Source organism: Micromys minutus, assembly GCF_963924665.1.
Source record: "Micromys minutus genome assembly, chromosome: 10".
NCBI lineage: Eukaryota > Metazoa > Chordata > Mammalia > Rodentia > Muridae > Micromys > Micromys minutus.
This window is the reverse complement of record NC_137979.1, coordinates 44,938,308-44,956,321: the sequence shown is the minus strand read 5'-3', so window position 1 is coordinate 44,956,321 and position 18,014 is coordinate 44,938,308. Positions and strand designations below refer to the sequence as shown.

The window sequence follows — 18,014 nt, the reverse complement described above, 5'->3', positions numbered from 1 at the left end:
CATGGCCACAGCTGGGGGTGGAGTGGGGAGGCAGAGTCAGCTGGCCTCAGACTTGTTCATCCTTCAATTGAGGATGAACTTGGTTTTTGGGTGTACATTAGCACATCTGTTCATGTTTGGACTAATTAAGCAAAAGAACAGGAGAATGAGCCCAGTACTGTATTTGTGCTCGGTATAGCTTCAATCATTGTCCTGTAGTCGTATGCTCATTACATTGTGAAGTTGTGAGGGAAAGAAAATATTGGTAGTGAGGTCTTTAATCATTAGCAGCGAGAAATACTGATTGCTGTGGAAAGGTAGCTTTTCTCCTCTTTGGTTAGGACCTGATGCAGAAGCCATGGAGTAAAACTGGCGGGCTTGCTTCTTACTGCTCACTCAACCTGCTTCTTTTTTTTTTCTCCTTTCTTTGTATTTCACTTGCATTGGTGTTTTGCCTGCATGCATGTCTGTGTAAGTCCCAGAACTGGAGTTACAGACAGCTATGATCTGCCTTGTAGGTGCTGGGCATTGAACCCAGAACCCAGAGCAGCCAGTGTGTTTAACCACTGAGCCACCTCTCCAGCCCAAGCTTGTAACGTTTGTCAATTTTGTGCAAGTATAGTATCTAGATTCATTGTGACTGATGCTGGGGAGGGGGGGCTTCTGCTGTATGTTAGTTGTTGGGTGTTTTCGTTCTGGGTTTTTGGAAAATAAAGTCTTTCTTGTCAGCCTGGCCTCAGACTCACTCTGTAGCCCCTGCTTACATGATGCCTGGCTTTTTTTGTCTTGTGCTTTGTTCTGTTTTAGAGACTTGGTCTACCCTTGTAGCTCAGGAAGGCCACTAACTCAGACTCATCTTCCTTCCTCATTCTGAAGAATGCTGGGTTGACACACAACACCACCATTCCTGTCTTTTTAGTGCTGAGATCCTTGTCCTACTTATAAGGTAGAAAATCTGTTTTTTGTTTGTTTTTTTCTATTTCCAGTTCCTCGGTCTTTGGGAATGAATGCCTCAGTGACAATTGAAGGAACCTCTGCTATGTACAAACTCCCAATTGCCCCATTAATTATGGGTTCACACCCAGCTGACAACAAATGGTAAGATAAAGATAGTTTTAAAGTATTGAAGTCTGTTTTTCAGCTGTAAGCCCAGTGTGAGCTGGATTTTATTTGTCTTTATCCTCCTGGGATATTTAGCTGTCACCCTTTGCGTCTATGCACACACTTCGCTCCTGTTCTTTTCTGGAATGTTTCTACTTGAGTTACACACCAGTACCCATTTGTGTTTAACTCATTTAATTTTTTAATTCTGTGTATGTGTGTTTTGCCTACATGTGGGTCTTTGTACTTGGTGCCCCCAGAGGCTAGAAGAGGCCATTTGATCCCCTGAGACTGCCATGTGGAATTGAACACGGGTCTTTTAGAATACTAGATAGCATCAGTAAACACCAAGCTATGCCCGTATCCGCTATAGATGACATTCTTTGCTCTTAATAAATTATTTGGAGTTTTGTACTGACTTTTGAACCCAGGACTACAAATAAGAAGTGTATTTCTTCACACTGAGCTAGACCCTGAGCCCCAGTATACATACTTTATCAAATACTTGAGAATTAACACAATAATATTATTTGAGATTGTGGTAAGGATGGTAGAAAAGTAAGCTTTTGATAGACTTTGTATGTCTATGTAATATATACATGTTTAAGAAAAAGTGTTCATAGTTTTCAAAATAGAAAATTTTCCTCTCTTCTTTTTTTGAAGGACCCCTTCTTTCTCCGCAGTCACTAGTGCCAACAGTGTTGATCTTCCTGCGTGTTTCTTCTTGAAATTTCCCCAGCCAATCCCAGTATCTAAAGCATTTGTTCAGAAACTGCAAAATTGCACGGGTAAGCTCAATTTTTTAATAAAGGTAGGTTTTACCCATTAAGACACAACTTGTTAAAATGAGAATGGAAGACTTCAGATTCTCTTAAACAACTTATAGTCCTTAGGCTTCAGAGAAGTACTGCTGAGTACCAATGTTAGGAAAGTAGTGGTAGTTAGTACTAGTGCTCTGTAAGCTCTGCAAGACCTTCTGGATATATGGGTGAATGCATAGGAAGAGCAAAAGAGGACAGTGGAGCTGTCATATTTTGATCTTAATTTGGTCGTTACAAACAGTGCTTGTATTTTCAGGAATCCCGTTGTTTGAGACTCCGCCTACTTACTTGCCCCTCTATGAACTCATCACTCAATTTGAGCTGTCAAAGGATCCTGACCCTTTACCTTTGAATCACAATATGCGATTTTATGCTGTAAGTAGGCCCTATGGATTTTCAACAATGTTGGTTTTTTATAGCATTAGTGAGGTCTGATATCTTTCTTTTGGATTGCTTAATCATCCTCGGGCAAAAGTCATCATAAACATACTAAAGCAAAAGAGAATGAGCTTTTGAGCTAAACAATCATCTACATTTCTGTATATCTCTTATGTATTTAACTTATGTGCATCAGTGTTTTGCCTATATTTAAGTATATGCATAACCTGTGTGCATGGTGCCACAGAAGTAAGAAGATCACCTAAACTAGAGTTATGGATATATGTGAGTGGCCATGTGGGTGCTGGGAACTGAACCTAGGTCCTTTAGAAGAGCAGCAAGTGGCTGTTAACCAATTCTTTCCTGTTCTCTTTTTTCTTCTTTCTAGACAGGTTCTCATGTAATTAACAGAAGGTGATGTTAAACCAGTCCTATAGATTGCTGTGACTATAGGCATGCTAAGAAGTATCTACAGAGAAGCCTGGACTGGAGAAACATGGCATTTGGGAAGTGGAGGCTTAAGGATTGCCTTGACTTAGGGTTAGCAAAACCTTTTCTTAAAAAAGCAGTAGAAAGGAGGCTGGAGAGATGGCTCAGTGGTTAAGACTGCTCTTCCAGAGGTCCTGAGTTCAAACCCCAGCAACCACATAGTGGCTCACAACCATCTGTAATGAAATCTGATGCTCTCTTCTGGTCTGTCTGAAAACGGCTACAGTGTACTTACTTATAATATATAAGTCTTTTTTTAAAAAAAAGCAGTGCTCGCTTTGGCAGCACATATACTTTTAAAAAAAAAGCAATAGAAAAAATGTATCAGAATTGAAAATTTTTTTAATGCTATCTTGACCTTTTAGAAGGTTGAAAGATATTAAGTTTTTTGTTGTTGTTTTTTGTTTTTGTTTTGGTGTTGATTTTGGTTTTTTTTTTTTTTGAGAACATGGAACATGGTGGGATACCTTTATGCTAGCACTCTTTTTTTTTTTAAGATTTATTTATTTATTATATATGAGTACACTGTAGCTGTCTTCATACACACCAGAAGAAGGCATCAGATCCCATTACAGATGGTTGTGAGCCACCATGTGGTTGATGGGAATTGAACTCAGGACCTCTGGAAGAGCAGTCAGTGCTCTTAACCACTGAGCCATCTCTCCAGCCCCTATGCTAGCACTCTTGAGACAGAGGCAGGTGGATATCTGTGAGTTTAAGGCCAGCTGGTCTCCAGAGTGAGCAAGTTCCAGGACAGCCAGGGCTATACAGAGAAGCTCTTAATTAGGGTTTGACTGCTGTGAAGAGGCACCATGACTGAGACAACTCCTATAAAGGACATCTAAATGGGATTGGCTTACAGGTTCTGAGGTGCAGTCCATTATCATCATGACAGGAGCATGGCAACATCCAGAGCTGACAGTCCTACATCTCAATCCAAAGGAAGCCAGCAGCAGGCTAGAAGCTAGGAGGATGGTCTCAAAGCCCATCCCCATGGTCACACTCTAATTCCAACAAGGGCACACAACTCCTGATTGTGCCATTCCATGAGGCATGCATATTTAAACCACCACAGAAAGCCTGTCTCAGGGTGGGGAGGAAGGATTGTGTTTTGGGCCAAGTGTGAACAGTGAGACCCCCAACTTAAAGGGGGAAAAATGATTCCTTTTAATTTACTATTTTTATGTCTGAGTATTTTCCTTGCATGTATGTACACATATGAATTTGTGCACACATGAAAGCCAGAAGAGGTATCAGAGTCTCCCGAAATTAGACTTACAGGCTGAGCTGTCATGTGGATGGATGGGTGCTGGGAACCAAACCTAAGTTGTCTGAAAGAGCGGGTGAGCTTGTAATTGCTGAGCCATCACTTCAGCCGTAGCCCATTTGAGTACTACAATGAGAAGGCCTTAAATACACATGGAGGACAAATGCTGGTGTATGTAAATTAGGAAAGGCCTGACCTCCTCGGTGCTTGATTTCATATGAATGCTTAACTTATACAACATCAGTGCTCTCTAGTTCTAGCTATAGTATCATTATATAGAATGTTTTACTTAAGATATGGTTTTGTAATTCTTTAGAAACTCCTGATAAAAATTTCTAAGGTAGTTTTTGTTTTAGCTAAGTTAGGATTCTACCTCAATAGTACATTCATAAACAGGTATCTTTTAGCTAAATAAATAACTAGTTGGCATTCATAACGTCAGTTGAAAGAGGTCTATACAGATAGATATGTGAAATTTATTACTTCCCATACTTTGGTATTCCTCCTGCCTGCTCCAGGATAGTTTGTGACTTGGTATACTGGTAAGTAAATCACATTCATTTACATTCCTTTTTTGCCTAGGCTCTTCCAGGTCAGCAGCACTGCTATTTTCTCAATAAAGATGCTCCTCTTCCTGATGGCCAAAGCCTGCAGGGAACACTGGTCAGCAAAATCACCTTCCAGCACCCAGGCCGAGTTCCTCTAATCTTGAATATGATCAGACATCAAGTGGCCTATAATACCCTAATTGGAAGCTGTGTCAAAAGAACTATTTTAAAAGAAGGTACTCTCTTTCCTTTTGATAAATTTACTGGAAGATTGATGCTGACTTCTTCAATGGCTTTTGAATTTGGTAGTTTGATATTAAAAGACCCATACAGCTTTATAGACTACAGGCGTTTGATTCTAAATTCAGATCAAAAGAATTGTCACTGTAAGCAAAACAATCACAATCAGGAATTTAGTTTTGTCACCACAAATTACTTTGATGGAATTAATTTGTTTCAAATGGCATTTAGAGTAAAAACCATTCTGTGTATGTGTCTAAAGCAGTTCTCTGGGTTCACATTCTGTTTCTTGTTGCCTGAAACTTCTACTGATGTCTGTCTGTCTGTCTGTCTGTGAGACTTAACAGTTCCCTATTGATTTGTTTTTATTCTTGAGATGGGCTCATTTTGTAGGCCAGGCTTGTCTTGAACCCAGTGTGTCACATGCTTGAAATTGAGGTGACCCTCCTGTTTCAGCTTCTCCTACATTAACATTATGGATTGCACTTCCATGCCTGTTCACTTCTTCTGAGTAGTACCATAGCTAGTCCATGTGTCTTTACTTTTCTAGTTTAACGCACACGCTAGATATTTTCTAAATACTAACATTTAGGTTGTTATGTGTGATAGATTTAGTCCTTAAAATAGCAGGCCACCCCACCCCAGTCTTTATACCATTTGGTCATATAACTTTAAAAGTCAAAAATCTATGACCCTTTCTTTTTCTGTCTGGATTCTTAAAGGATGCTTTAAAAAAAAACAAACAAACAAAACAACAACAACAACAAAAAAAAAAACATAAAAAACCACAATTGGCTACTTGAACCTTTGATGCAAATTTTGGCTACCCACGTTGATTAGTTAATTTTTTACCTTGGTCACATAGCATTCTACTGATGTTTATTTAGTGTTACAGATATCTATCAGTGGAGGTTTCAGGCAACAAGAAACAGAATGTAAGTCCACAGAACTGCTATAGAAATACTGTTTTGAGATAGGCACTGAGATACCCCTAGACAAGCTTGAACTGAGTATTCAGGTAATGCTGCTCTTAAACTCCTCATCCTTGGGACTGGAGAGTTGGCTCAGTGGTTAAGAGCACTGACTGCTCTTCCAGAGGTCCTGAGTTCAATTCCCAGCAACCACATGGTGGCTCACAACCATCTGTAATGAGATCTGATGCCCTCTTCTGGTATTTCTGAAGACAGCTACAGTGTACTCATAAGAGAATTAGATGGAAAAAAATTCTGTATGTGATGTGTGTGTGGGTATTTGTGCCCGTGCCACTAGAATGCCTGTTAGATTGCCAAATAAATTTTAAGACAAAAAACCAAAAAGCTGCTGGTGTGGTCATGCTTATCTTTAATCTCAGTATTTGGAGGCAAAGGTAGAATAAAACTCTGAGCTACACAGAAAGACACTGTCTGAAAAGAAAGAAACAAACCAACAGGTTAAAGTACAATTCTTGCCTACCACTGATGAGGCCTTTGGTTCAGTTGTCAGCCCTGCAAAAAACAAAGCAAAGCAAGTCTAAAACAATATCCAAAACAAATCAGTAATGCATATATATTATGTATACATATGTAAATATACCTGGTCTCAGTACATGCTTGTGTTTGTTTGGTTGTTTTTTTGTCTTACTGTGCATCCCTGGTTCAGCAGAACTTTCTAAGTAGGCTAGGATGGTCTGACCCTCACAGAGATCCCAGTACTTGGTGGAAGAGGCAGGTGGAGCTCTATGATACTGAGTCCAGCCAGGTCTACAGAGTGATTTCTAGGACAGTCAAGGCTACACGGAGAAACCTTGTCTAGATAAACAAACAAAAAAGAAAGTAGGTTTTATTCAGGCTAATGTTGTGCGTGACTGAATCCCAGCACTTGGAGGCAGAGGCAGTGGCAGGTACAGGTACAACTAGACGGACATAGTGAGTTGGAGTTACCCAGGACTGCATGGGCAAACCTGTCTCTGAAACCAACCAAATCAACCCAATACAGTTAGGTAAGTTCTATGGTACTGGATGGCTACTTGTTAGATGGAATGAAAACATTGGAGAGCTGGGCAAGGTCGCGGATGCCTGTAATCTCGGTATTAGAGCGACTAAAACAGGATTATGGGTTCAAGAGTCGCCTGTGCTATACAAGACTGTGTCCTAAGTTACAAAATGGAATAATTCTAGAATATGTTCGGTTTCAGAATTCACTCTCAATGTAGGATGTGTACTAATTTTTTGTTGTTAATTTTTTATGTCTTAATTATTTTCTATACATGGATGCTTTGCCTGCTTGTGTGTATGTGTATCTTGTGTGCCTGGTGTTCAGCTATGTCACTGTGTATGTAAAGACAATTGTTTGTTTAATGTCTTAGATATGATTATGATCTTTTTCCTTGTTCTTTAGATTCTCCTGGGCTCCTCCAGTTTGAAGTGTGCCCTCTCTCAGAATCTCGATTCAGTGTATCTTTTCAGCACCCTGTGAATGACTCCCTTGTGTGTGGTGAGTTGTGTGGGTGGCAAACCTGTCTCTTGGGGTGTATCTTTCTTGAAAGATTGAGAACCTGGGTATATCACAAGGATTGCTTCTACATTTTTCTTTCAGTGGTGATGGATGTGCAAGACTCAACACATGTGAGCTGTAAACTCTACAAGGGGCTGTCAGATGCACTAATCTGTACAGACGACTTCATTGCCAAAGTTGTTCAGAGGTAGTACTGACCCTTTTCTCTTAAGAACTCCACTAAGATTTGTACAAAGTATAATTTATGTATGTATGTATGTGTGTATTTATTTATTTTCATGACAGGCTTTCCTGGAACTCTATAGACCAAGCTGCCCTTGAACTCAGATCTGCCTGCCTCTGCCTCCTGAGTTCTGGGATTGAAAAATGTGCATCCTCATGCCTGTCTATATGTTTCCATCATTAGCAACATTACCACTTATTCAAATTCACTACTTTTAAGCTTTGAGTTTTAAAGGAAATGTGAATTTTGTTTGTTATTTAAATATCACTATATATACAATAGGATGTGTGTGTGCATATATATATGATGGAGCTATTAATTTCAGGCCTTGTTGTATATTTAAGGTGATAGAGAGCGGGAAAATGCACTTTCTTTTTTTTAAAGACATGCTCTCACTATTATTGCCTCTGTAAAACTTACTATTTAAACCAGGTGGGCCTTAAATTCAGAAGTAGGCCTTTCTTTGCCTTGTGCAGATAAAAGGGCAGGCATTGTCGTGCCCTGCCTAAGTTATTAGTATTTTTTTCTGTAACCTATTCTCTTCTTACGCATATACCATATTATGTAGCAGTGTGTGTGAAGTTAACATTTAACTAGCCATCCTCCTGGAAACATGAATACGTAATTTTGAAATTTTTCTTTCTAAAGTAGGGGGCTTACAGCTTATTTTTTACAAAGAGATTTTATTTACTTAAGTTTTTTTTTTTTAACGTTTATTGATCTTTGTGAATTTCACATTCTGCACCTCAATCCCACTCGTCTCCCCTCCTTCCATAGCCGTGCTCTGCCCTTGCAGCCTCCTTCCATAGCCTCCTTCCATAGCCTCCTTCCATAGCCGCGCTCTGCCCTTGCAGCCTCCTTCCCAAACAAAAACAGAAATCTTGTTTAGGGAAGCTGCAGTGTGTCACCGTGTGTCCTGGAGTATGCCCGGAGAGCTTTATTTACACGTGGTCATTGCAGCGAGTCATTGGTCTTAGTTGAGGCCTCTGGCTTCTGCTACGTTACCAATACTGGATCCTCACTGGGCCTCCTCTCAGATACCCTATTGTTGACCTGTGTCATGAAGATCCTGCAGCTTTGGTTTTGTAGGACTGGACCTTTATTTAAGTTTTGAGACAAGGCCTTGTGTATTCCAGGCTGGCCTTGATAGAGTGCTAAAGGCTGAGCTTGAACTCCCAGTCATTCTGACTGAGTTTCCCGAGCACTTGCATCATGGCTTGTCTGGTGCTGGTGAGGAAACGCAGGGCTGTGTGCATGCTGGGCAAGCACTGTGATAACTGAGCCCCATCCTCAGCCTCAATAGATTTTAATAGATTCCACTTAACTTTTATTGGAACACTGCTTCATTTTACATATCTCCCCAGGTTTCAAGCCAAACTGTCAAATTTGAAGACAGAAGAAGACTTAACAGTTATAATGCCCAAAAATCAGTGTTTGGCTTAGGATAAAATTTGCTGACACAGACAATAAAGCAGAATGTTTTAAAAGTATGTTGATAATCTAAACTTACCCAGAAGTGAGAAGTCCGTGTGCAGATAACTGGTGCTGCATGCCAGCACAGGCTGTTCCATGAGAGTAGCTTTTGCCATTGCCACTGTCTGTCTTAGAGCTTTCCTGTTTATCACCTCTGACCATGTGGAGCCCCTCCAAAAGGAAGATATTTTCTTCCTGAGTTTGATTATCATTACGTTTCCTTCCCAAGTTTCTCCCAGGTTTTTCACTTTTGAGATAGGGTCTGGTTGTTGGAGTCTAGATTGGCCTTGAACTCACAGTTCCTGTGCTACCCATGTCTGAGGAATTTCTCTAAGTTCAGTGTTAATTGTTTTGGGACTCTGGTTTGGTATTTGTGTGTGTTTCATAAGCAGTTAATTTTCTGTTGGATCACAATTCTTTTTAGAATCAATATATCCGACGATTTGACATTTGCTAAATTATTCTTGTCTTATAGATTCCTTGCCTTATGTGAAAATTGCTAACTGCTGTCTTCTGAGGCTTATCTAAATCATAGGCAAAAGTAGAGCCTTTCATTGCAAATGATTGATGATATTATTTATCACCAATGCAGTGTTAACTTAGGTTTTTTTCTCCTATCTTACAGATGTATGTCCATTCCTGTGACGATGAGGGCTATTCGGAGGAAGGCTGAAACCATACAGGCTGACACCCCAGCACTGTCTCTCATTGCAGAGACAGTTGAAGACATGGTGAAAAAGAACCTGCCCCCGGCTAGCAGCCCAGGGTATGGCATGACCACAGGCAACAACCCAATGAGTGGTACCACTACACCAACCAACACCTTTCCGGGGGGTCCCATTACCACCTTGTTTAATATGAGCATGAGCATCAAAGATCGGCATGAGTCGGTGGGCCATGGGGAGGACTTCAGCAAGGTGTCTCAGAACCCAATTCTTACCAGTTTGTTGCAAATCACAGGGAACGGGGGGTCTACCATTGGCTCGAGTCCGACCCCTCCTCATCACACGCCGCCACCTGTCTCTTCGATGGCCGGCAACACCAAGAACCACCCGATGCTCATGAACCTTCTTAAAGATAACCCTGCCCAAGATTTCTCAACCCTTTATGGAAGCAGCCCTTTAGAAAGGCAGAACTCCTCTTCCGGATCACCCCGGATGGAAATGTGCTCGGGGAGCAACAAGACCAAGAAGAAGAAGTCATCAAGAGTACCACCTGACAAGCCCAAGCACCAGACTGAAGATGATTTTCAGAGGGAGCTCTTTTCGATGGATGTCGACTCACAGAACCCTATGTTTGACGTCAGCATGACAGCTGACGCGCTGGATACACCTCACATCACTCCAGCTCCAAGCCAGTGTAGCACTCCCCCAGCAACTTACCCACAGCCAGTATCTCACCCCCAGCCCAGTATTCAAAGGATGGTCCGACTATCCAGTTCAGACAGCATTGGCCCAGATGTAACTGATATTCTTTCAGACATTGCAGAAGAAGCTTCAAAGCTTCCCAGCACTAGTGATGATTGCCCACCCATTGGCACCCCTGTTCGAGATTCCTCAAGTTCTGGGCATTCTCAGAGTGCCCTCTTTGACTCTGATGTCTTTCAAACTAATAATAATGAAAATCCATACACTGATCCAGCTGACCTTATTGCAGATGCTGCTGGAAGCCCCAGTAGTGATTCTCCTACCAATCATTTTTTCCCCGATGGAGTAGATTTCAATCCTGATTTGTTGAACAGCCAAAGCCAAAGTGGTTTTGGAGAAGAGTATTTTGATGAAAGTAGTCAGAGTGGGGATAATGATGATTTCAAAGGATTTGCATCTCAGGCACTAAATACTCTGGGGATGCCAATGCTTGGAGGTGACAATGGGGAGTCAAAATTTAAGGGCAGCAGCCAAGCTGACACAGTTGAGTTCAGTATTATATCAGTGGCTGGTAAGGCGTTGGGTGCTGCAGATCTTATGGAGCACCACAGTGGTAGTCAGAGTCCTTTACTGACCACTGGAGAATTGGGGAAAGAAAAAACTCAAAAGAGGGTAAAGGAAGGCAATGGCACAGGTGCTAGCAGTGGATCAGGCCCAGGGTCAGACAGCAAGCCAGGCAAGCGCAGCCGCACACCTTCCAATGATGGGAAGAGCAAAGATAAGCCTCCAAAGCGGAAGAAGGCAGACACTGAGGGAAAATCCCCATCTCACAGTTCAAATAGACCTTTCACCCCACCTACCAGCACAGGTGGGTCCAAATCCCCGGGCAGTTCAGGACGATCTCAGACGCCCCCGGGTGTCGCCACGCCGCCCATTCCCAAGATCACCATTCAGATTCCTAAAGGGACAGTGATGGTGGGCAAGCCTTCCTCTCACAGTCAGTACACTAGCAGTGGTTCTGTGTCTTCCTCTGGCAGCAAAAGCCACCACAGTCATTCTTCCTCCTCCTCTTCTCTGTCTTCTGCTTCCACCTCAGGCAAGATGAAAAGCAGTAAATCAGAAGGCTCCTCAAGTTCCAAGCTCAGTGGCAGTATGTATTCTAGCCAAGGGTCTTCTGGATCCAGCCAGTCCAAAAATTCATCTCAGACTGGGGGGAAGCCAGGTTCCTCTCCCATTACCAAACACGGTCTGAGCAGCGGGTCTAGCAGCACTAAGATGAAACCTCAAGGCAAGCCATCCTCACTTATGAATCCTTCTATAAGTAAACCAAACATATCCCCTTCCCATTCAAGGCCTCCTGGAGGCTCAGATAAGCTTGCCTCTCCAATGAAGCCTGTTCCTGGGACACCCCCATCTTCTAAAGCCAAGTCTCCTATCAGTTCAGGTTCTGGGGGTTCTCATATGTCAGGAACTAGTTCAAGCTCTGGTATGAAGTCATCTTCAGGTTCAGGGTCCTCGGGCTCATTGTCTCAAAAAACTCCCCCAGCATCTAATTCTTGTACACCATCTTCCTCCTCATTTTCCTCAAGTGGTTCTTCCATGTCATCCTCTCAGAATCAGCATGGGAGTTCCAAAGGGAAATCTCCCAGTAGGAATAAGAAGCCTTCTTTGACAGCTGTCATAGATAAATTGAAGCATGGGGTGGTTACCAGTGGGCCTGGGGGTGAGGATCCAATAGACAGTCAGATGGGTGCAAGCACAAATTCCTCTAACCATCCCATGTCCTCCAAACATAACATATCAGGAGGGGAATTCCAGAGCAAACGAGAGAAAAGTGATAAAGACAAGTCAAAGGGCTCTACTTCAGGAGGATCAGTGGATTCCTCGAAGAAGACTTCAGAGTCAAAAAATGTGGGGAGCACGGGTGTGGCAAAAATTATCATCAGCAAGCACGATGGAGGCTCCCCGAGCATCAAGGCCAAAGTGACTCTACAGAAACCTGGAGAAAGTGGTGGAGAAGGGCTCAGGCCACAGATAGCCTCTTCAAAAAACTATGGCTCTCCACTGATCAGTGGTTCCACTCCAAAACACGAACGGGGCTCTCCCAGCCACAGTAAGTCGCCAGCATATACACCCCAGAATGTGGATAGTGAGAGTGAGTCAGGCTCCTCCATTGCAGAGAGGTCCTACCAGAACAGCCCCAGCTCAGACGACGGGGTGCGACCCCTTCCAGATTACAGCACAGAGAAGCATAAGAAGCACAAAAAGGAGAAGAAGAAAGTGAAAGACAAAGACCGGGACCGGGATAGAGAGAAAGACAGAGACAAGAAAAAATCTCACAGCATCAAGCCAGAGAATTGGTCTAAATCCCCCATTTCTTCAGATCAGACTTCGTCAATGTCAAATAACCCTGTCTTATCTGCAGACAGGCCTTCCAGGCTCAGCCCTGACTTTATGATTGGGGATGAAGATGATGATCTTATGGATGTGGCCCTGATTGGCAATTAACCTTACTTTCTAAACAGACATGTCCAGAGGAGAAACTAATGATACGTTAAACCAACATGAGGGGTGAGTCAGACAGGCCCAGTCTGTGCTTAAGAATCCTAAAGGGTACGGGCCTCTACACCAAGCTGGGTGAATTTATAAACATGTCTAGACCCTGCTACCAAAACCATGCAGTTGGCTGTTCATAAAAATGTCATATTTCTTTGCCAGAAAGTGATGAATAAAACACTTAAGAAAGGGAGAGTGGGTGGTGGGAAAGGGTGTAGAGAGGGAGGGGTGGGAAACTGTTGTGGGAAATATTCATATATATTTTTCTCCCTTTTTCCATTTTCAGGACATGCTTTAAACTCATTTTAGTGCATGTATTTGAAGGGCTGGGCAGAAAATGAAAAAGCAATACATTCCTTGATGCGTTCGCATGAAGGTTGTTCACCTTTGGGAGTTGTCCATTGGAAACATGGGCAAGGGAGGGACTTTGGCAGTTCTGGACACTTAAAGCAATGTTTGGTGTCTTTCTTAGGAGTGATTGGGGGAGGGGAAATTATTTTAGCTATTTATTTGTAATATTTTAATCCTTGATGTTTGTTTTTATGCAATGTTTGTTCCTAAATCTATGAAGGTTATGGTTCAGAAAAATAGGAGGCAGGTAGCAAGGCTTGTCTGGTGCGGGGAGCTTGCAGCTCGTGTTGATGCAGCACCAAGCCCACAGAGCTAATGACAGCCTGTCTTTGGAGTTAAACAGAAAAACCAAAACTATTACCTTTGGAGGTTTTTCACAGGGTTCAGACACCATAGGAATATTAGGAGTGAGTTACCTCCCTATGCAGATAAAAGATTTATCTTCTTTAATTAAAAAGGAAGGGTGGCTTTTGGGGGTATACATATGTTTTCAGAGTCTGTACCCTATCGTATAAAAACCAGTATAGAATTAATAGTTCTCCTAGTTCCACAATGTGCCAAAAGTCTACATCCCAGCATTTTGTTTGCAGGAGAGCTGATGCCATTCCTAAGAGCTGGACTCTTTGTTTCTCTTCATCACAAGAAGAAGGAGTTCAGACTTAAATTACTCCACTGTATGCTCCCCGAGATAAACAGTTTTAAAAAAAAAAAAAAAATGCAGCCATAGTTCACTTAAAACAATTTCAAGCTCACTTGAAGTGGTTAGGGCCTGGAATGCTAAGTGAGCATGAAGATAACCCTTGCTACCGTGTAGCACACAGTCGGACCTTGGAGAAACAGGTCTGAGTCTGATTCTGAGGGACATCAAAGGAAGACCTCCTCATGAATATAGAAATGCAGGAGACCGTTTTGAGTGCAACAGAAGTTCTCAGTATTTGGAGGGTCCTCTCAAAAATCCGCGGCCTTACTTTGATTTCGCCACCTGCACTGTGCCATTCCTGATGATTTCCTTCAGGATCTGTATCAGCGGGGGCGGGGCATAATCCCCAGCACAACTCTTCTGGATTACAAAATGGAAAAAAAAAGCCAGGTGATTCATGTTTGTGTGTGTTATAAGTGGAGTGACTTCATCAGATATGGACAATTTCTACATCCAACGCTCTGCAGGTTGGAGTTAGCATAGACTTGGAAAATCTACTGTGGCTTTTTCTTTTCTTTTCTTTTTTTTTTTTTTTTTTCCTTTTCTTTTGCGTTCTTCCGTTTCTGGTCATTGGTTCTCAACAACTCTGCCATTTGTGTCCAAAGGCAATAAATAGGAAACAAAATATTGGAAAGTGGAGCAAGAAAAGTTATCTGTTCCACTATCAGAGCCTGGTGTCTTGGGTGACAGTCCTGAGGACACAGGCAAGGTGTAGTGGAGCACTTTCTCTGTGGTGCTGCTGACATAGTAGCTGTGTGGTGTCTCAGATAAAGCCAGGTTGGATTTCTCAGAAATTTGCCACCTGGTTCTGAATCCTATCCTCTTAGTTTCTGCAGGAAAGCTAAACTTATATGGGGTTTCATTTTGTTCTGGGTGGGGACAATCTCATGGGGAAATGTACTGCATAGTATAAGGGGCTCAGGCCCCCCAAGCAGAGTCAACAAATACCAAAATGAGTAAACTGGGAAGCTTTTTCTCTCTTTCTGTCTTCATCCCAGATCAAAGAATCCCGAGTTAGGATCTGGATGAAGGATAAGCCCCTGAATTGCTGATGGGCACACCCCACACAATGACCCAGCATCTGAACTTGCTTAACAGGGAGCCGGGGCTAAACTGCTTCACCCTGCCTGGGAACCAGGGAGCACTGCATTTCTCCACAGGGTGGAGGAGAAGAGGCAGAGTAAAGCAAGCCTGGGACACCTCCCTCCCATCCTGGTGTACTCATTCTCCTGTTTGAAAAGACGGCAAGGACATGAAGTCAACTTTACCTGTGCTGCTGCTGGACTTTGTATTGTTAGTCTGACCTGAGTCTTCTGTCTTTGGGCTTCATGTTAAGGGTCTTTGGACAAAATCTGCTCTGATGTACAAGAATATTGCAGTGTATCTTAAAACAAGTGTTTTTGAGGTGAGGAAGAGGACCTACTATAATTGCCAAAGCCAGCTTGAGGTTGAAAACTCTTGAATTGGATTTTCTTTTTGTCAGGCTAAGTCCTGACAATCTAACAGCAATATATCATGAATTTTCAGAAGAGCCAGTGAGTCACACAGTGTCCTCATTGGTAACTGCAGATACCAGTATAGAAAACAAACAATTCCCCTGGTAATCTTGTGTTCTATTTTATCTTTAGCCCTGTCCCCCAATTATTTGTCTTGGAGTTACGTTTTGGAGGGACAGGAAGTATCTTAGAAACTAGATTGGGAAAATGCTCAGCTGTAGGGCAGAGATTTGAATTTTGAGTTCAAAAATGTACATCAGGAGCAGTGGGAAGTATTTTCTTAAAGGCATTTCTAATTTCATTTTCTCTGTGTGTGTGGAAGTGTTTTCTTAAAGGCATTTATAATTTGATTTTCTGTGTGTATGGCTGTTCTGTAAATATTTTTTTTTTCATTTTTTGAAAGTGGACAAAATCTGTGGGACTTTCCCCTCAAAACAACGCAAAAATAAAACTGTTTCTTTACATGCAAATAAATTTCTTTGATAAAAAGAAATGTGCCTGTCTGTGGTTTTTGTTTGGTTTTAAGAAAGATTCTCACTTTGCTGCCCTGGCTGGCCTGGAACTCATTGTGAAGACCAGGTTGGCTTATGCTTTTTGAGACTAGGTTTCTTGCAGCCCAGCCAGACCTTTAACTTCTGTGTAACTGAACCTGACCTGGAACTCTTACCTGCCTGCATTCCCTTGCCAAGTTATGGGCTTTTGTGGTTTGTGATTTGTATCTTTGAGACAATGTCTTTAGCTAGCCCAATATCATCCTGACCTCAAGCAGTCCTTACTCCACATTACTGGGTGGTATTACATCACTATAAAATCTTACTTTTCATGTGTTAAGCCTCTCAAAAATCCAGATTGATTAGAAACCTATAGCTTTACTGAGTACTATTCTAAATGGATCCACAGCACAGTTGGTAGGTTGATGACCTAGATGTTTTTGCTTTCCCATATTTGACTTGTCTCTGTTCTCACTTTTCCCGATTTGCAGTTACAAATTCATTGTAATTCTTGCTGGGAGAAATAGCTTTTGGATGCCACTAACCTTTGTTGTTTTTTCACTGGTTGAAATAAATGCTTAAAAGCATGTGGGACTGGAAGAGAATGTCACTTGTGGACCTAGGTTTTTCTGTGCCCAAGAACTGGATTTTTTAAAGCTTGTTTAGGAATGCCTCTTCAGGGGAAAAAAAAGTTCGGTCAAGTGTGACACAATGCCTTTAATGCCAGAACTAGAGGCAGGTGAATCTCTGGGTTCAAGACAACCAGAACAGGCTACGCAAACAGTCTCAAAACAGAAAATAAAAAAGAAAATCGCATAATTTTATTTTAGGGACAATAAACGATAAGTTTTTTTTTTTAAAGTTCACAACACGTTTGCTCTTTAACGTTCATCATTTTCGGATTCTAATTAAAACTAATTATAAAGGGTCGGAGGATAAGCGCGTTAACTGCGTTGAGTATACAATATGAAGCAGTATTGCAGTCTAATCAGGACGGCTAGGATTTATAATAGTTTTTAATGTTTCAGGTTTGGTACATTTTGCAATGTTTCTCTTTTAGAGAGCTATTTCACTCTCAATTTTATAATATGTGAAAAATAGTAATTAGACTTTAGGAATCTTGAAGGCTAGAGGTAACATAAGAAGATAACAGACTAGCTTTTCTATTAGGGGCATAATCCAATGAAAGTCATAGTTTCCTATGAGCAAACGCCCCCGCCTACTCGTTCTTACATGCTTGTTTCTCCCGCCGAAATGGCGTCAGGTTGAGGCTCTCACCAACCCGCTCTCTGATTGGAAGGTGGGCAGCCACTACCACCCATTGGCCGTCACCGGCCGGAGGGGCGGGGAAGCCAATGGCCCTGGTGCCTAGCAGTCCCCCCACCCGATCGACGCCAGCCCCTACCCCGGCCCAAGGAATGGGTACGAGGCTGGGGCTTTGCACGCCCTGACCCTGAGGTGTAACCTCGCTGCCAGCTCCTGTGCATAGCTGGCGCTAGGTCCTCTTAGCGCAACCAGCTTCTGCCTCCTGGAGCCAGGCACTGAGAGCCATCAGCCCCGCAGCGGCCCCCCAGGTCTCCCTGCAGCACCCCGTAATGCAATTCACCGGGGCGGGGGAGGCGGCGGCAGCACCTACGGCGGCCGCGGCAGCACTGCCCCAACCTAGAGACGTCTAGAAAGAGGAGGAAAATGGCTCCGAGCAGGGACCGCCTGCTGCACTTTGGGTTCAAGGCGACAGTGAGTGATAGAGGACGGGAGTTGGGAGGCCAGAAAGAAGTGGGTGTTCGTTTAGGTAGCCGGGGAAGTGACCAGATCAGGGCTGGAGGCCCTAGGCTGAAATCTCAGATTCCGCGTGGGTCGGTACGTGCCAGTGAGTCCTCGCAGTGCTGGAGGGGATCCGGTGATGTCCCTGCTCTGCTCTTCTCGCTGGTCCGCGAGCACGCGCGCACTCGCACCCACCCCACAGCTTACCATGCTCCGTACACACACACACACACACACACACACGCAGGCAATCAAGCAAGCGCACACTTGGGCACTT

The 18,014-nt window shown here is 42.8% G+C and overlaps 1 protein-coding gene across 3 annotated transcripts in view; it reads left to right on the top strand.

The window, feature by feature from the left end:
* The window catches only part of MED1 (mediator complex subunit 1), a 38,204-nt gene extending 22,254 nt beyond the window's left edge, over positions 1–15,950 (top strand). The window contains exons 11-18 of one of the 3 annotated variants that reach the window (XM_080923995.1): positions 966–1,077; positions 1,744–1,868; positions 2,158–2,276; positions 4,618–4,819; positions 7,200–7,295; positions 7,398–7,503; positions 9,638–9,778; positions 14,985–15,950. In XM_080923995.1, the coding sequence (XP_080780121.1) occupies positions 966–1,077; positions 1,744–1,868; positions 2,158–2,276; positions 4,618–4,819; positions 7,200–7,295; positions 7,398–7,503; positions 9,638–9,778; positions 14,985–15,015 (932 nt within the window). In that variant the 3' untranslated portion in view covers positions 15,016–15,950. Of the gene's footprint in view, positions 1–965; positions 1,078–1,743; positions 1,869–2,157; positions 2,277–4,617; positions 4,820–7,199; positions 7,296–7,397; positions 7,504–9,637; positions 13,109–14,984 lie in introns of those variants that run through there. The other 2 variants (XM_080923994.1, XM_080923993.1) reach the window with 2 other exon arrangements.
* Positions 15,951–18,014: the final 2,064 nt, after the last annotated feature.